The 20319-nt window shown below is 36.1% G+C and overlaps 3 protein-coding genes and 1 pseudogene across 3 annotated transcripts; 3 read left to right on the top strand and 1 right to left on the bottom strand.

Moving 5' to 3' along the window:
- The first annotated feature begins 548 nt into the window (after positions 1–548).
- Positions 549–2450, top strand: LOC140970389 (V-type proton ATPase 16 kDa proteolipid subunit). Its single transcript, XM_073432074.1, has 3 exons — positions 549–719; positions 814–1099; positions 2004–2450. Exons 1-3 carry the CDS (start codon positions 641–643, stop codon positions 2134–2136), a joined length of 498 nt encoding a protein of 165 aa, XP_073288175.1. The 5' UTR covers positions 549–640; the 3' UTR covers positions 2137–2450.
- Positions 2154–6070, bottom strand: LOC140970387 (uncharacterized). Its single transcript, XM_073432073.1, has 4 exons — positions 5514–6070; positions 4665–5051; positions 3600–4178; positions 2154–3442 (listed from the first exon to the last, which is right to left on the bottom strand). Exons 1-4 carry the CDS (start codon positions 5970–5972, stop codon positions 3311–3313), a joined length of 1557 nt encoding a protein of 518 aa, XP_073288174.1. The 5' UTR covers positions 5973–6070; the 3' UTR covers positions 2154–3310.
- A 3905-nt stretch (positions 6071–9975) lies between these two features.
- On the top strand, positions 9976–15624 carry LOC140970437 (coatomer subunit alpha-1-like). Its single transcript, XM_073432199.1, has 3 exons — positions 9976–10392; positions 11460–11954; positions 12346–15624. The coding sequence occupies exons 1-3, from the start codon at positions 10185–10187 to the stop codon at positions 15285–15287; spliced, it is 3645 nt and encodes a 1214-aa protein (XP_073288300.1). The 5' UTR covers positions 9976–10184; the 3' UTR covers positions 15288–15624.
- Positions 15625–17411: 1787 nt separating this feature from the next.
- Positions 17412–20062, top strand: LOC140970351 (low-temperature-induced cysteine proteinase-like; annotated as a pseudogene).
- The last annotated feature ends 257 nt before the right edge of the window (positions 20063–20319 follow it).

Below are 20319 nucleotides of genomic sequence, written 5' to 3'. Positions count from 1 at the left end.
TAAATTTTATATCTTAAAAATAATTACCTTCTTTACAGTAATTACTCATCGCAGGAACAAAATTGGTAGCCTTTTTCAATATATATTGTTATGATCATTCACGTTGGTGGAAAATCTTTTTTCATTGACCGCGACTTAATTAGGCTTTGGCCGTCTTCTTTTTTCACTGCTTTTATCATACTTCATGTCGAGAATTTTCACTTTTCATTATCACTTAATTTCGAACTTAATCGTCTCTCTTATCAGAAAAAAATTATGTCACTGAACCACAGATATATTGACATCAGTGAACGTTGGTATTCAGAGCAATATCATGTTGAAGAAAAAGAAAAGGGAATGTGTGTTATTTTAAAGTCATTTTTCGTAAGAATATAATCATATTTACCTAACTTAACTATTTTAGTAGTCATGTTGATATAGTAGTTATTAAAATATAATTAAGACGTGTTTTAGTTGTATTTTACTAGGAATTGATAATTGGGGTCCATAAAACGAAGCCCAAACATATCGAAATGGATCGGAAAATTGTACTCTGGACTTGTGTGGCCCAAACCCAACTCTCCCTTACCCGACGAGTCTACTTCTAGTCTGAAGAAGTATCTCTCGCACAAATAAGGATATCACTTCGCGATTCGCGAATATGTCTTCCACCTTTAGCGGAGATGAAACGGCGCCGTTTTTCGGCTTCCTCGGTGCCGCCGCCGCCCTCGTATTCTCTTGTAAGCTTTATTGATCCTCCACTCACTCTAGATCTAAGGAATAAGGATAATATCACCCACCTTTAATAAACCTTTTTTTTATTATTATTGTTAGGTATGGGAGCTGCGTATGGTACGGCGAAGAGCGGCGTAGGCGTGGCGTCGATGGGTGTCATGCGGCCGGAGCTTGTGATGAAGTCTATTGTTCCGGTGGTCATGGCTGGTGTTTTGGGTATTTATGGATTGATTATTGCTGTGATCATTAGCACTGGAATTAACCCTAAGGCCAAGTCTTACTACTTGTTTGATGGATACGCGCACCTTTCTTCTGGTCTCTCTTGTGGTCTCGCTGGGCTTGCTGCCGGTATGGCCATCGGAATCGTCGGAGATGCTGGTGTTAGGTGAACTTTTTTTCCCCAATTAAAAATTCAGTTTTTTCTAATGTAATTATATGTGTATATGTTTATGTGAATGACTGTAGATCTGTGCCATGTTTAGCTCATTAGAGTCGGACTGATTATTGATGATGATCTGGTGTAAACGTAGTGGTGAATTAACTTGATTTTGTTATTGAAATTTTGACATTAGATAAGATCTTTGATGCAGGGTTGGGGTGTAGTCATTGGCTTTGACAATTATTTAGTAGTGACTTTTTAATGGTGAATTGATATATTGACTCTGATTTGCTGTATCGAGCGTATCTGGAATCAACAGCTTTGTAACTTATTAACATTGACAAAAGATGGTGGATTTGTTATTGATTTCCATCTGTTATTTGATCTATGTTTGATAGAATATTCCCTTCCACTCTTCCTTAAAATTGTTAATATGTTTTTTCTGTATCTAATTATGCATCAATTGTTTTTCATTATAAACCTTTTGTACTTTCAAGGACTTCCTCCAGTGTACCGAATAAGGTACTAGATCATGAATAGTGAGTGAATTTATTCTTACGCAAGGAGCAACAGTAGGATGTGTGAGGGGGAGAAAAATGATGAGTGTGAAAGAAAATGAATCTAGATGTCGACAATTTTGAGTGAATGTTGATAATTCCTGAATTTCAGTTATTTTTCTTGAATCTTAAGGTGTAAGGTGATGTGAGCCGCTGCATCTTTGCTCTGCAATAATTTTAATCTCACAGTTCGGTTTTTGTTATGATGAGAGATTCTATCCATATTGATGTATCCTTTTATCTGCTTTTCATCAAACAGCTTTCTATATCATTGGTTTCATTCTTTTGGATTGCTTGTTTAACTATTCATAGAATGCGATAATAATCATTATCCCCCCTATTACATGTGACAGAGCCAATGCCCAACAACCAAAGCTCTTTGTTGGAATGATTCTGATACTCATTTTTGCTGAAGCCTTGGCTCTTTATGGTCTCATTGTGGGCATCATCCTCTCTTCCCGTGCTGGTCAGTCGAGAGCAGAATAAAGGACATCTGCCTCCGCACCAAGTATGAATCATAAATCTGTTTGCCCTCCTGTCGTGGTAGTTTAGTTGTGGATCTTTTCATGGCTCAATCTATTGTGACGTGCTTGGGAGATGAGAATTTCTTTGTCTGAACAATCCGATGCAGTTGATGTGTGTCGATAGGTAGTAGATGAGCCGTAATTTTCCTGAATAAATCCCCTTTGTATTTTATGGTATATTTACTTGGAACAACCAGATTTGATTTGTGTAAAACCATTGCCTGTGATATTGTTTTCGATTTCATACTACAAAACGCGTGTTATTTTTTTTTGCTAAATTGTCTCTGTTATAATATATATGACTCGGTCATCCTGTTCTCGGTTATGGTTTTTACATATAATATGAATTTCCAGTTTATAAAGAATTAATTTATTCGTGGATAAAGCTGGCCAGGCAATTTTAACATTTTGGAATACTGGATCGTAGAATTTTAGACTGCGATTTCACGGCATCACATTTTTAGATAAGCATAATGCATTAGTTATTTTAAAAGCTGATTAGTAGTAACCTTTGGCATGCAGTATGGTGTTCATACCAGTTGCAAGGCAATATTTCGATCGATGACCTACAGAAATTCACTCAAATTGGGGTTGTCGCCCATCGAGTGCATAGGTTAAAAAAAACAAAAATCGACGGACATACCTGAAAAGGAAGTGCTCCTCTCCTAGGAACGAGTTGCGAAAGCTGAGAAATATATTGATTATTGGCTCGAGTATAATTCTTTTCATCATGAAGACCTTACAGTCCAAAATGCTGTAGAAATCCGTGGTCGAACTTATTTAAAGCATGACACATTACTGTAAAATGAATTATATTATAATTTAATACATACTTGAAATTAATGCATACATTCCAATGATAAAATACATAAATATTCGAGTTCCTCCGACAATGGAAGATCGTGATGCGATGCTTTTGTTCTTTCTTCCACTAATTTAAGGGTTACCAGTGTTTATATTTTGCAGATTTCTTGCTAAACCCTCTCTTCTGACTCTCCATCAACCCTATCCGTTATGCAGCTCCATCAACCCTATCCTTTATGCAGCTCAAACACTCCAAGAAGTAGAGGTTCGAAACGGCTAACAAAGACCCAAGAGGGAAACAAAACAAGAAAACAGGAACAAGCGTGCTATGTTCACATTAGATGAATAGATGAGGGACCAGTGAAAGCTGCGACTTTTTGAGCATTCTGGGCTTCCGATTTGTAAAGGACTTTCATTTCTTTTTTCCTCTGCCGTGCCTCGCGTCGTTCTAATTTCACAGCATCCTGCAAAAGAACTGATAAGATTTGACAACCAAGTAAACCAAGAAAGCCTATGCAGAAATTGTGAAGGGTGAAGTCATCAAGAATAAATAGATTAGTCAAGTCACAGAAAACACAAGAAAATTTACAAATTAATGCAAACTTCACAATTTTATACTACCTTCCTTCCTTTCTTTTCCTCCTTTGATTCTTGACCGAGTGGTTCCCTCTTCTGAAGTGCAGCTCTCCTAGAATTAGCATCTTTCTCATCATTTGATTTATGTTCGGCATTTTTTCTACTATGAGGTAAAAAATCTATAGGAATCTTTTCTTTTCCTTTCAAAGCAATGACTTGGTTGGGTGCGTCAGAGACACCAAATATGGTCTCAGCTAGCTTCTTCTTCCTCCTTGCCTCTGGAGCTCCAATTTTACCAGGATGATTGTCAAGAGTTGAATAAGTAGACACGATACTTTCACAATCCCATACTTCTGACTCGTCGCTACTTTCAACAAATGTTTCCTCATCATATTCATTTTCTTCTTCATACTCAACAGCATATTCCTTGCACCTGCGAATCACATCTGCAGTTGATTCTGGTGATTCAACATCATCTGTTCCCTTGCCATTATGCAAGAGGTCAGAAGGATTGTCCTTGAAAGCAAGATTGAGTTTTTCCGTTAGGGATTCCTGACACTCTTCTTCCTCATCCCAGTAATCGCTATGTTTTTCATTATCAGAGGCATATTCCTGAAGTTCAAGCTGTATGAATACCGTCAGCATGATAGTTTTAAAAAGTAAGACAACAGAAGTTTACTATCAGTAAAGGAGTCAACTTCGGTTGATTTGTAGAATGACAGAACAAAAAACCTGTATACTATGTAGCTCCTATCAGTAAAGGAGTCAACTTCAGTTTCTTTGTAGAATCTATAGAATGCAGAGATGTGTGGCCCCTTAACCTTTTGTCAATGCGCAAGGCATTGCACGACCACTTCAGGTGGGAAGGCGTGCCTTGACATGAGGTATGTGCCTTAGCGCCTTAAATGCATTAAAAATAGTCACTTTGATATATCTTTGTCTGACTATGGATAAAATATAGTAACCTAACTAGTTTTTTGTCTCTTGGTTCAAAGCACATTCACTTGAAAATAGTTCCTAAGCTAATTGAGAATAAAATCCCAAGTTTCATTTTATTGAATTTCACAAAAGTAATACACATACTTTAAAGAAATGATAAACAACACTCACCAAGTCAAACTGCTCGTCTAAAGGACGTCGAACTCTTGGCTTCTTATCTACTAATCCTGAATTAGCATCCACATTTTCTGGCCCACCAAAATTACCACTTTGAGTGTGACCAGCCATTGATTCCCCTGAGGGGTTCAACTTCGCATCAATATCGTCATCAAATGCTCCTTCTAAGAGATTAGCTCTGACAACGAAATCCTCTTCCAGGTCCTCGACATCAGATTCAAACTTGGACGAATCACTGTCATCAAGCATGGCTGCCACGTCAGCGTCTAAGACTTTCTGTAACCTCACACCGACTGTCTTAGCCGCAACACTATAGATGATTGATTTCTCTATGGAAACATCATTTATCTTGTGGACTTCAACCCGCGAAGAGTCGTATGCCTATCAAGTAATACAAGTAAATGAAGAAATAATTATTGTGTACATGATGTAATCAAGAAAAATAAAAATCTTGTAATTTTTGAAGTCATACAGAAACAATAATCAACTGATTATCATTACGATAAGATTTTTTAACACTGAACGGAGACAACTCCATATGGAATTACCGAAAGTTTTTTCATCTCATCTTTTCACCAAGTTCTACAAGTAGTACTTGTCAAACTCACATTATAAACAACGACCAGCAGCTTTCGAGATAATCATTTTCCGGTTCGGAAGAAATGTAGATACATTATACTCTTTACAAAAAATGTGACAATATATACTCACAATTCATAGGATCATAAAAATAAATATAAGATCAAGCTGAACACAACACATTGCTAAAAAGACAGAAGGAAAGAATTCAACACTCTGAAGGTCGATAGTAAATAAAATAAAAAAAATATTTAATCCATTTACCTTTACATCTCGCGGGAGCTGCGTGAAGCTAGCCTTGGGATTATCATAATACGTTGAACCGCCGCCCTTATTCTTGATCTCCCGCAAATGAATCAGATAATCGTACCCATCATCCGGAAACCCCAGCTCCAGAATCTCCTTTCGCACGTGATCAGGTAACGCCGCATTTTGATCCTTGTGATTACTAGATCCCCAGGAATCATAATTCCCATCCTCGTAATCGCCACCACTATCTTCTGGGGCATCGGCAAAAATCAAATTAGGATTCCTGAGAGATATATCGTCCTTCGGCACTCCGTCACCAGTGAACGAGTCGAGTGCGTAGCCATTATTGTCCACCCGCACGAAGACCCGGTCACCGGAGGGATCGGTAGTGTAATTCGGGTCAGATGTGTCTCTTGACAATAGCTGGAATGTCGCTGACTTCTTCTTGTCGATGAATTTCTTTTTATTGCCCATCTATTGCTCAGCTTCTCAACTTCCTTGCGCTCGAAATGGAAGAACACAGAACGAAATTAGGGTTTTTTGTGCTCAGAAAGGAAGAGGAAGAACTAGATAACGCTTAAACCCTGGAGCTGCAGCTTGGGCCTCGGAATTTAAAATTTTCTATATAATTGGACCGGACTCCAATTAAGTTGTCCAGCCCATCCCATTTAGCTAGTAGTGCAGCAGAAGATTTGTTGGACAAGAGTCCATGTTTTATTAGATGGTTCAAAGTCCGGTCTCTTTGCAATATGCCCGAAATGGTTTCATTTTTTTGATGTCTTGCATGTTTATTTTCTAACAATATATTTTTGAAATCATATTAGATAACTATGTATTTAAAAAAACTATTTATTTTTATTATTAATATCATACAATATAAGAAACTACTTGGATAAAATTATTATTGAATGGTGAAATATGTTGATGTGTCTCAATGACATGACCAAAAAATATATAGGAGCATAAAAAACATTATGATATTTTGACGAAAAAATTGATCAATAACGTCGTCTCACACGAGTTTTTGTCATTATTATTATTTAATTAAGAATCTACCTACTTAATAACTGATTCTTGATTAATTTGATGAAGTCCATAATAAAATTACAATAATACCAATTATATTTTTTTAAAAATCAATTTTATTTTTATCTATATTTTAAAATTTCATAATATATTTGTCTGTATTTTAAAATTTTTAGATAATCTATTACTCCTAATAGAAAAATATTTATTTATAAATCTAAACTAAGGTTTTTTTAACATCTACTATTAAATAAAATAAAACTATTTTTCGTGTTAAATAAAAAAATATATTAAATATAGTTTGCATAAATTTTTCGTGTATTTTGTTTTTTTATATCTCAAAAAAAGTTTTATCTTTGGTCTCCAACTTCGTTATTTTATCTTTTTTTAACGAAAATTACTTTCATTAAAAAAAGATAAAAAATTTGTGTTACAACTACATTGAACTTTCCCAGGACACAGACAAATAACAAAACAAATAAAAAATTAGAACTTAATTAGAACTACAACAATACATGGACTATAACAAGACATGCACCATATCATTTGAAAGAGGTATGGATCGGAAGACATGAATCTGAATATTCTTCATTATATATTAGATGATACTACTAGGCCAAAAGTCCCCATCACAAACGAGTAATGCTTAGTATCAGGGTACCAAAAAAGATTAAATTGGATTGATTTTCTCAACTATCTCGATCCAAACAAATTATTGAAAGCACGCTTCTTGAAAAAAATCTCCCAAAATCCTGATTCATCCTCAATATCGTCTCATCTCCATGTCCGAAAATACCTCGACCTGAATTTTAGGGATTTTTCCGTCCCGAGCAATATCGAGAGAGATATCATGTATAAAATATATTATCAATGAAATTGTCGTCCCAACTCGATTATATTAACATTTAGTTTTTTATGAAAAAATGTTATAATATTATTAACACATTTGTCAAGCGATTATAATTTAAAATATAATATTATCGGGTCGAATACCACACAAAAATTGGTTTAACACATATAAAAAGGGCTGAGTTTTTTAAATAAATATTACAAATTTTAAATTTTTTTAAAAAAAATATAACATATTTAAAAATTTTATAAAAATATAATAAAGTGGGGTTTCAAACCCCACTTCATGAATGAATCCTGACTTCTTTTTGCATTCTCGAGAAGGTGGGCTTTGAAACCCCACCCCTTTCTTATTTTTCTTTGTTTATCTTTTGTTTTATTACTGTCGTTTACTTCTTCAATCAATAATAGAACACGATATGCATAGTTTTGCATTGTTTTTTTTTTATTACTTGTGGCTTCTAGATTATTGGAACAAACATTATTTGGTATTGGCTCAGACTCAATATACAAATGTAAACACTGTAGATCAATCTGAGATGTCATAAAATGTAAATTATCGTCATCTTCGAGACAAAGTTGAAACTCTATTCTATGCGTCATCTCCATGTAGACATATTTAGTAGACACCTTCAGCTTGAATTCTTTGCTGTTAATATTTAACTTTTTATACAATCTCCTCATCAAATCAGAATAAGTTATGGAACGTGGTACCGTCATCATCTTAACAGCAGGCTTGCTGTATTTCACAGTTCTTTGTTGTACAACTACGTAACCATTGACATACAACGTCACTGATATAGTGTCCATTTTCACATTCTCTGTGTTACGAGAATATAATTAATCACAACACAACATTATGTCATAATTACCAAACAAAATAACTCAAATTACAGTTTAAATTCGAATTCAAATTGATCTTTTATGTTTTTGATAAATAAAATTATTTTTTGTATTATTGAATCAATTTACAACTCATTGTTATAATTATTAAAAATGAATAATATATTATAATATAATACATGTTTGGTTAAAGTATAATATAATTTTAAGGTTTATATAAAAATAATTAATTTAAAAATCATATTTTCATACGATAATTATTTTAATATTACAACTGCTACAATTCTTCACGATATGAACATAAAGGCATCTGTATCCGTTTTAACATTAAAATTTGTCACCTCTTCAAAAACATTATCATCTTAAATTGTATGAAGTACAAAATATGAATGATATAACACGAAACATAACAATTGTAAATTTAATTAATAATATTGAAAATTATAATTTAATAAAAATCACTTACTTTAAGATAGATGAGTAATTCCAAATTATTGATTTTTCAATATCTGAAAAAAAAAATTGAAATAAAAATCAAAACTTCTTGTTAGATCATCATAAATATAATATCATATACGACACAACAAATTAGTTTTGAGAAGGAAAAAAATAGCTTGAAAGAAGAAAAAAAAAAGAGAAGGAAGCTATTGATGAGATCAAGCCAAAAACAAGCAACCCAAAGGACAAGAGTCACCCGGTATGTAGGACGACCATTAGAGCTTTGACTGCCTTTCCTGAGTGTAGTTCTGTATTGGATAAATCTTCCCGGAGGGGATAAACAATCAACATCTTACTAGCAGCTCCGTTGTTTCCAGCCTAAGGCCTATAATAGCCTATAGCAGTTGTGGTTGTAGCTCAATCAGTTAATCTTCGTTCATCCCCTTTTCACTCGGCTGTTTGTCTCCGTTAGCGCTGTGGTAACGAGGGCTTGCTATTGAGAAGCAAAGCTTACCTTAGGCAAGGCCTCCACTCTAGATCGCATTTAAATAACTTTTCGGGAGAATACAAAAAGAAATCAGAATTTCTGCAGAAAGTGGGGTTTGAAACCACATTTTATTATATTTTTGCAAAATTTTTAAATATGTTATATTTGTTTAAAAAAATTTAAAATTTGTAATATTTATTTAAAAAGTCCAAAAAGGGCTGGCTCATAGAAGAAAAATTTAGGCCTCAAATTAAATGGTTAACTAATTCGTTCAAAATAACACATAGACAACTATTATGAATCAAATAAAATTATACAAAACAAAAGATAATTTATCGTCTTATGACAATGAGAACATTTTTAATTTTATTCAAGTAACGAAAATAAAAGATCATTCTTCATTGATTAGAGATTCATCATCACTCCCAAAAGTATTATTGTTCATCTCTTCAACTTGTTATTCGTCCTTATCTTGAGATGAATAAAAATAGTGACTACTTTGTGAAATATTTGGCAATTAGAGCCATTCGATACATAACAGATATAAATATATATTTGAAATCTTGACATAACATATCATAATCGTAAAGCACCATCATACTTCGTAAACTTATCATCGTGACATAAATCATAGTAGGCATTGAAATTTATCTGTTTTTCATAATTTACTGACATGCGTATCAAATTTTTATTTGCTTGAAAATTTGGGAGCTCTGGAGAACAATTCTCGGAAATTGCAATAACATATCTTTCATCTCGTTATTTGCCATATTTTCAAAATCTTGGTGCCAAGTTTGAGATTTTCGAAAATATGGGGACTTGATTGAGCTTATCTACACCCAATCACACTCACGCACGGTCTTCCCTAACCTACAGCACCTTTCTTATCCCACACCCACCGGCACTTTGATTTGAGAATACTAATTTTTCACGGATCCAATCATGTTCGGATCGTGAGCCTGAATTAGGGGTTTTCATCTCCTGATTGTGTTCGGATCTCATTGTTGATTCCCTGTCAGCCATTTCGTGGAGTAGATAGTAAAATGTTGACGAAGTTCGAGACGAAGAGTAATAGAGTGAAAGGCTTGAGTTTCCACAGCAAGAGGCCATGGATCTTGGCGAGTCTCCACAGCGGCGTGATCCAGCTCTGGGATCATCGTATGGGCACTCTCATTGATCGGTTTGACGAGCATGAAGGACCCGTTCGTGGTGTTCATTTTCATAAGTCACAGCCTCTCTTTGTATCCGGAGGTCTATTTCTTTATATTTTATTAATTTTCTGTTCAATTTATGTTTACATTACGATTTATTATAGATTTCATGTGATTAATTGTTTATTTTGGAGTGCTGACGCTTTGCTGGCGGCTGGATCTGATGTTTTATGTTAGACTTTTGGTACTGAGATTGTGATACTTGGGCGGTTGGCTAGATAACTAGTTTTTCCAATTTGGATTTGTGGGGTGTGGTGAGTGTTTGATTTTGGCATTTTTTTTGTTGAATTTGGTGATTACAAGTCGCTTGTTCTGTAATTTTTTTTCCCTCTCATATCTGAGATACTCATCATGTTATAACTTGAGTTTTATTTTTTTCACGCTTTCTGTACGAACTGCAATTTCCTCACATTAAATTTGTGATTGAAAGTTGATCTGGCCATAGTCAATTGTATTGTGGAACAATTGCGATTTGTGCTTTACATATCTTAGTTTATGGTGTTGGCTTTTGTAATTATCGAAGCCTATAACTTCTCTGGTAATGTTTGATTAGTCAGGGACTCTATCAACAGCTTCATGGGACTGTAATTGGCAGTAAATTATTTGCCAGTGATCTGTAAAATCAAATGAGATCTGGAATTTGATATCAGGTTATTCTTTTTCTGTTTTCTGATTGCTGGGAAATGTCGATTGGTGGAGCTTAGTTAATTCTAAGGCAAAGGATGTTGGTGCATATGGAGCAGGAGATTCTAGATAAAAGTATCACCTTAATTCTGTAATCGATGCTAGGAAAAAATTTAATTACCTTTGAATAAATGATACAGTATATAAGTTGGTGGAGAGTTTAATGGTCGAAAATCCATCATCACTATGTTCATTCCTGTAATGGTTTTATGATCTGGGTAAGGCACTGTCTGATAATCTTTCATGTTGGTCAATTCCCATCTCTGTTGATCATTTGGTTTTCTGATATCTGCGGTTGGACTCAGTTTCCATTTGAATAGCAGAATTTTGAATATGGTTGACATTGCTTTAATAGACTATGTTTTTCTTGCATTTGTATTGAGATGCATCTTTCTTGTTATGACAAAACACTGTTTTTTGTAGGTGACGATTACAAAATCAAGGTGTGGAATTACAAATTGCATAGGTGCCTATTTACTCTTCTCGGTCATCTTGATTATATCCGGACGGTTCAGTTTCATCACGAGTGTCCCTGGATTGTCAGTGCAAGTGATGATCAGACAATTAGAATATGGAATTGGCAGTCCCGGGCTTGCATTTCTGTGTTGACTGGGCACAATCATTATGTGATGTGTGCATCTTTCCACCCAAAAGAAGACTTGGTTGTTTCAGCATCATTGGACCAGACTGTTCGTATTTGGGATATTGGTGCCTTGAGGAAGAAAACAGTATCTCCTGCCGATGATATACTGCGATTGTCTCAAATGAATGCAGACTTCTTTGGTGGGGTTGATGCTGTTGTGAAGTATGTCTTGGAAGGCCATGATCGAGGGGTTAACTGGGCTTCTTTTCATCCCACTCTTCCTCTTATTGTTTCTGGAGCAGATGACCGACAAGTTAAAATCTGGCGCATGAATGGTAAGGCCCACTGATCTTTGATAATTGTATTCTAGAGTTACCCGTTAGAACGATTCATACCGATGCCTAAATATATGTTATTGTAAATATTCATTTTGTGCTTGACATTATGCATATCGAACAGTTTGAGATATTTGTCGGGACTAGGTGATGCTATGTGTTAATGTAGTTTCTCTAAATAAGGAGCACAATATTCTTTTTCCTTGTCAAAAGAACCAGGATATTGTAACTAGCTTTCACTAGATTTTTCTTTAACAGGCATCTCGTGAATTTCCTTCTGTCAGATTCTTTTTACTCTTTAAACCTCTCATGATCATAGTTTACTTTTCTAGTTTCATAAATGTTTTAGTTTCAGAAATGAGTGGCTGATATGTGATTTATTTGGTCTCAGATACTAAGGCTTGGGAGGTGGACACATTAAGAGGCCATGTGAATAATGTATCCTGTGCTTTGTTTCATGCAAGACAGGACATCATTGTTTCAAATTCTGAAGACAGGAGTATCAGAGTTTGGGATGCAACAAAAAGAACTGGATTGCATACATTTCGTAGGGAGCTTGACCGATTCTGGACCCTGTCAGTCCATCCTGAGATAAATCTCTTGGCTGCTGGTCATGATAGCGGCATGATTGTTTTTAAGTTGGATAGAGAGCGTCCTGCCTTTTCTGTTAGTGGTGATTCAGTCTTCTTTGTCAAGGACCGATTTCTCCGTGTATTTGAGTATTCAACCCAGACAGATGCTCAACTGATAACGATTCGCCGACCTGGTTCTCATGGTTTAAATCAAGGGCTTCGAACTCTTTCTTACAGTCCTACTGAGAATGCTGTTTTGATTTGCTCAGATGTGGATGGGGGATCATATGAGCTCTATGTTATTCCAAAAGACAGCTATGGTAGAGGAGACACAGTTCAGGAGGCAAAGAAAGGTGCTGGGGGGTCAGCGGTATTTGTGGCTCGAAATAGGTTCGCTGTGCTTGAGAAGAGCAGCAATCAAGTCTTGGTTAAGAACCTGGAAAATGAAATAGTGAAAAAGAGTACTCTTCCAATTGCAACTGATGCTATATTCTATGCTGGCACTGGAAATCTACTCTGCAGGGCAGAGGACAGGGTTGTCCTATTTGATCTCCAACAAAGGAATGTTCTTGGGGATCTTCAAACTCCTTTCGTTAGGTATGTGGTTTGGTCTCCGAATATGGCTTCTGTTGCTTTATTGAGCAAACACTCTATTGTTATTGCTGATAAAAAACTTGTACACTGCTGCACTCTTCACGAGACCATTCGTGTCAAGAGTGGAGCATGGGATGATAATGGAGTCTTCATCTATACAACATTGACGCATATTAAGTATTGCCTTCCAAATGGGGACAGTGGAATTATTAAGACAATGGATGTCCCAGTATATATTACGAAAATATATGGGAACTCAATATTTTGCTTGGATCGAGAGGGGAAAAACCGTCCTATCATTATTGATTCAACAGAGTATGTCTTCAAACTATCCTTGCTAGGAAAGAAATTTGACCAAGTGATGAGCATGATAAAAAACTCAGAACTATGTGGACAGGCAATGATTGCTTATCTGCAGCAAAAGGGATTCCCACAGGTAGCTCTTTATTTTGTGAAGGATGAAAGGACTCGCTTCAACTTAGCCCTTGAATGCGGTAATATTGAGAAAGCCCTTGAATCTGCAAAAAAGATTGATGAAAAAGATCACTGGTACCGACTAGGAGTGGAGGCACTTCGTCAGGGAAATACTGGGATTGTTGAATATGCATACCAGAAGACGAAAAATTTTGAGAGACTATCTTTTCATTATCTGATAACTGGTAATCTGGAAAAATTATCCAAAATGATGAGAATTGCCGAGGTCAAGAATGATGTGATGGGTCAATTTCATGATGCGCTGTATCTTGGAGATATTAGGGAGCGTGTTAAGATTCTGGAGAATACAGGCCATCTGCCTCTTGCGTATATTACAGCCACTGTGCATGGGCTTGATGATATTGCAGAGCGTATAGCTGTAGAACATGGGGTTAATATTCCTCATTTGCCCAAGGTGAGGAAACCTGCTCTATTGATACCTCCAAATCCGGTGTTGTGTGCAGGAGATTGGCCTTTGTTAATGGTTAGTAGAGGAATTTTTGAGGGTGGTCTTGATGATACAGTCCGAGGTGGTAACGATGATTATGAAGATGCCGCAGATGCTGATTGGGGTGAGGGTTTTGAAATTGATGAGGTGGACAAGATACAGAATGGAGACATTAGTGTGTTGGAGGATGAACACGAGGAGAATGAAGAGGGAGGATGGGATCTCGAGGACTTGGATCTGCCTCCTGATGCTGACACACCAAAGACAACTTCAAATTCACGTTCCTCGGTATTTGTTGCCCCTGCCCCTGGCATGCCCGTGAGTCAGATTTGGGTCCAAAGATCATCACTTGCTGCTGAACATGCTGCTTGTGGGGATTTCGACACAGCAATGCGTCTATTGAGCCGTCAGTTAGGATTACGAAATTTCTCACCTTTGAAGTCGCTATTCATTGATCTTTACATGGGCAGCCATACGTACTTGCGTGCGTTCACATCAGCCCCAGTGGTCTCAGTTGCAGTGGAAAGGGGTTGGAGTGAGTCAACAAGTCCCAATGTGCGGGGTCCCCCTGCTCTCGTGTTTAATTTTTCTCAGTTGGATGAACAACTCAAAGCCGGTTACAAGGCCACGACTGCTGGAAAGTTTTCAGAAGCCCTTCGACATTTCCTAGCTATTCTTCACACAATTCCACTGATTGTGGTCGAAACCCGGAGAGAGGTTGATGAAGTCAAAGAGTTGATTATCATTGTAAAAGAGTATGTTTTGGGTTTGAAGATGGAGCTTAAGAGAAAGGAATTGAAGGACAATCCAATTCGTCACCAAGAGCTTGCAGCCTATTTCACCCATTGCAACCTCCAACCTCCACACACTCGACTTGCACTAATGAATGCCATGACAGTTTGCTACAAAGCGCAAAATCTGAGCACTGCCGCTAACTTTGCTAGGCGACTTCTAGAAACCAACCCAAGCAATGAAAACCAAGCCAGAACAGCTCGACAGGTTTTACAGGCTGCTGAGAAGAATATGAAAGATTCTGCACAATTGAACTACGATTTTAGAAATCCTTTCGTAGTGTGTGGGGCCACTCACGTCCCGATATACAGAGGGCAGAGAGATGTAACTTGTCCTTACTGCAGTGCACACTTTGTTCCGTCTCAGCAAGGGAAGCTTTGTACTGTTTGTGACCTTTCTGTGGTTGGATCTGATGCATCTGGCTTGCGCTGTTCTCCATCACAGACTAGATGATTTCATATTCTGTCTTTCTTGTTTTTTTATGTTAACCATTGGAGAAACTAAACTGGTACGTCAATTCGCAGGTGTCATCAGGACACGCAAAGAGGTAGTAATTTTGGATTCCATTATATATCGGTTCTATATTTTTTTCATTTGTAATCATGTTGATCAATATCCCACCCTTTCGCTCCTTTTCTTGGTTACAGTTTTCATTGTAATAAAGTTACGCAAGATTTTTTATTTTGAACATTGTTATGCTGTGTTATGGCTATGCAAGGCGCACACCAGTTCTTTTGCGGTGTGCATTAATGTTATTTTTGCAGATATAATAGACATTTTGTTTACTCAATCATCCTTCTGAATATGCTTGATACTCGTGAGTCAAATTTATTAGATAAAACTATCAACTCACTTTTCTTCCATATGCACTGCTGTTCTTGGGTATCTCAGTTCATTGTGGTCAAATTCAACCTAGATTAGATTTCCAATTGATGTAGTTGTAGCATCAGTTATCAGATTTCTAAATAGATTGAGGTCCCATATTTAAGGTGTACTCCATGTCTATTAGCTTAAGCCTAATAGTTACACCATTCACTATACCATCATTATGGCCAACTAGTTTGGTTTGTGTGTTTTGTGAACTTAATTGGACATGATCTTCATTGTTATGTTTTGTGCTTAGTCCACTTGCATCTGCCGGTCGTCATGGTTTGCTCAAGCTTTGGTTCATCATGCTTTAACGAGCTTAATTTTCAGGGGTTCTTTTTATTTGAATCAGTTCGAGCAAGGGAATTTGTGCACGATTTCACACCTTGCCAAATGCGTAGGTGATTTACACCAACTTAAATTCCATAAAGTGAAATGGTATTTGTTTGATTTTACGTTTATCTGACCTTTATGTTTTGATGTGATTAATCCACCCTTCCAATCCATGAATACTAAAACCAAACATTTTCACTCATCAATAATATTTGTTTTGTTCTCTTTCCTAGTGCCTTGTTTTTAATTTTTATTTTTTAATAAATTGGTCTATTTATTAGGCTTCCGATAAGAAGTAGATAAGCTTGAGGTAGGTGCAACAAGCCAGGGACAGTAGGCTGAATAATCTTCTTGTATGAACATAAATTGAAGGGGCGAACTTGGTTCGGAAGAAAATAATAGGTGGGACCTTTAGTTGATTTGTCGTGCAGTTTTTGGGTCGGGTGAAATCACTTTATATGTGTCGAAAGTGGCCAACACAAAGCTAAAAATAACATTGAGTGCTTCCACCCTGTGGGGGATGCAAATGTTATAAAAAGGCCTCTTATCATCTCCGCTTTTCGTTTTTGAACAAGAGGAAATGTTTCAAGTTTTTATAACAATTCAAAACTTTATAATAACTATCATTTTTATATATTTTATTATTAAAAATTATTATTTATCTTCATATTATTTGTCTCATATCACGAACCAAACGGTACCATAGTGTCTATATCTTTTATTATTAAAAATTATTATTTATCTTCATATTATTTGTCTCATATCACGAACCAAACGGTACCATAGTGTCTATATATTTTATTATTAAAAATTATTATTTATCTTCATATTATTTGTCTCATATCACGAACCAAACGGTACCATAGTGTCTATATCTTTTATTATTAAAAATTATTATTTATCTTCATATTATTTGTCTTATATCACGAACCAAACGGTATCATAGTGTCTGTCACAACGACGACAAACACAATATTTATCCAAAATATATGTAGGTGGGGCATAAGCATGATTCACACCTGGAACGGAAATATACATATTTAATAATTATATTATCGTCTCATATGTATACATTTAAACTATACATATATTTCACCTGATATAATAACATAGGATAATATGGTGCGCATTGGTAGGGAAACTGGCCCTGTGTTCGTAGCTCGGGCCCAGATCCGGGTTTGAACAATTGNAAACCATTTATATATCTCTGGGTTCTAGAAATCAATTGAAATTTGATTTGAATCCTCACATATTTCAGAAGAAGGAATTTTTTATTTTATTTTTATGAAATCTTTTTAATTATTTTTTTCTTTAATAATATGATATATTACATTAGCATAAAGTAGTTTAACTGGCTGCTCCAACCATTAACGTGGACACAGGGAACACCAAATAACCAGTCAAACGCCACGATCGATTTGCCCAATAGACAAAGCGCATGTTTCGTATTTTCGTGGAGAGGAGGATCAAAGTTCCCCAACTAGGTATCTATGTCCGATACGAGATGGTTATGGCCGTTAATCCATCTTCTCTTCCTGATTTCACAATTTCCCATATGCAAATCTTCATCAATTCCCGATGTTTTTACTTCCTGGTGCCAACAGTATGGAAAGAATTACACTTCGGATCAACAAAACCATGAATATGTTACTCGTCACAATACAATGGCCAATGCTTCCTACACACTAGCTCTCAATGCCTTTGCTGATCTCACTAACCATGAATTTAAGGCCAAGTATTTGGGACTCTCACTTTCTGCCAGTGATTCGGTAATCAGATTGAACAGTATGTCTCGACTTGATGGGGATAATATTTTGAAAGAATCTGAGATTCCTTCTTCCTTAGATTAGATTGGAGGAGCAAAGGGGCTGTCACTGGGGTAAAGGATCAGGGAAGTTGTGGTAAGTTTATTGCCATTTTTTTGTATCCCTACGCCAATTTACTTAACTGATTCTCGGAAGCTCTGGGTCTCTGTTTCATATGCATAGAGGATGATATGGTTGAGTGGTTTGGTTTGGAGATGGGTTATTAATTCTTTTTCCGTCTGTTAAGTTTTCTTTCAGTAAAATCACAAATTTGTTCACATGATTTTGTCTTTTTAACTCTTGGTTAGGAATTAGGATCCTAGTTTAAAGGACAGATTCAATATTTTAGCTGGGAGTGCAACGTTTTCGTTGAATTTGGGTATACCGCGTTGATGTGATGTTATTTGCTATGTGATAATATTTTGGCAGTATGGGGATTCTGAGGAGTGTCAATTTGATCAATTTCATGCCAGTGAGTGAGTTAAATTTTTCCTTAGTGATAGGCTTGATTCATTGAAGTAACTTATTTTCTTGAAGTATCATATTTGATTTCGACTGAAGTATCACTGCCTTCATTTTTTGAAGTTGCTTGCTGGTCATTCTCAGCCACGGGTGCCATTGAAGGCATTAATAAGATTGTGGCAGGATCTTTAGTCAGTCTGTCCGAACAAGAGCTCATTGACTGTGATAGATCTTATAATGCCGGCTGTGGAGGAGGACTCATGGACTATGCATATGAATTCATCATAAAAAAAACAAAGGGATTGATACCGAAGAGGATTACCCTTTTCAAGGTCGTGACAAAACGTGTAACAACAATAAGGTAACCCTGCTAATATGCTGTTTTAACTTGTATTTCTGTCTTTTAAATTGCACTTGGATTGATGGACTCTCTTTGGAATCCACTGCAATTACCGTTCAAATTGTTTAACTTGATATACGGTGGATTTTGTCTTTCACAACAAATCAAGAATTTGAAATATGTTGGATTTGATTCAAGCACAACCTTACGGATTTTGATAACCGGAAAACCATAAATACCGGTATTAGCCCTAGGAAAAGGTATTCAGTTATTCTCTTTTCGTTCGTATTTTTCTTGGAATTGCAGGCCTCTCAAAGTGCCTTGTTATTATCTGTTTTCTTGTTCCAACCAACTTTGTTCTAACTGCTTTCTATAAAATTTCTTACCAATGTACATTGCAGCTGAAACAACGTGCTGTTACCATAGATAGTTTTGTTGATGTACCCTCTGAAGATGAGAGGCAGCTACTACGGGCTGTTGCCACTCAACCTGTCAGTGTCGGTATATGTGGCAGTGAGACGGGATTCCAGTTGTACTCGAGTGTTTGTACAGAGAGCCATTTTCGACAAATCTTATATATTGTATAGTATCGATCTCTGTTTGAACATTTACTATTGTACCTGCAGGGAATATTTACAGGCCCTTGCTCGACTTCGTTGGATCATGCTGTGCTAATAGTGGGATATGATTCTAAAGATGGAAAAGATTTTTGGATAATAAAGAATTCTTGGGGAAAATACCGGGGAATCGATGGTTACATGCATATTCTAAGAAACAGTGAGAATTCACAAGGCATGTGTGGAATCAACACGCTCGCGTCCTATCCTGTAAAAACGAGCCCAAATCCTCCTCCTGGCCCTTCCCCCGGTCCTACCAAATGTAGTATTTTCACTTCCTGTTCGAGAGGTGAAACGTGTTGTTGTTCACAGAGGTTTCTTGGAATATGCTTGTACTGGAAATGCTGTGGAGCAGAATCTGCTGTCTGCTGCAAGGACAATCTTCACTGTTGTCCCCAAGAGTATCCAGTTTGTGACACGGAACGGAACCTTTGTCTGAAGGTTAGATTTTTATTCTACTTCACCCATTACTTCTTGGCTGAACCCTGACAATCGAGTTCTTGATAGCTACTAGAATCAAATTTTGTGGCAGTTTTTTAATGTTTATCGACTCGACTCGACACGACTTATTGATCGACCCTTGAATGCATTTTCATGGTTGCAGATGACTGCCAATTCCACATCAATCAAGCAAATAGCAAAGGCCAGAAGCTCTTCTTAAAGCTAGGCGTTTGTGTTCTTTCTTGAGCATTGGAACATAGGAGTTGTACTAAATAATTCTTATATATGGTTGAATACGATACCATGGTTTCATTTGGATAAAATTTTATTCTTTTTTGCTAATTAAAGAGTTTCAGTGTTAGATGGAAATTAGCATCATGATCAATGGCTAAATTCTCATATTATCCTTATCAATTTTTTTATGATTAAATTATGCAATTATCTTTATTCTACGAATTAATTACAAAAATTGATGAAACGAACACAACTTAGAAACAAAACAATGATAGTAATTGATATTTGAATAGTTATTTAAAATTATTGATATAATATAAATAATATATTTAAATTTTAAATATTATTATAAAAAATAATTATATCAAAAATATTTATGTAATCTG

This window comes from Primulina huaijiensis, unplaced genomic scaffold, assembly GCF_012295235.1.
Source record: "Primulina huaijiensis isolate GDHJ02 unplaced genomic scaffold, ASM1229523v2 scaffold5913, whole genome shotgun sequence".
Lineage (NCBI taxonomy): Eukaryota > Viridiplantae > Streptophyta > Magnoliopsida > Lamiales > Gesneriaceae > Primulina > Primulina huaijiensis.
Note: the sequence above shows the minus strand (reverse complement) of the source record. Positions and strands in the feature narration are given on the sequence as shown.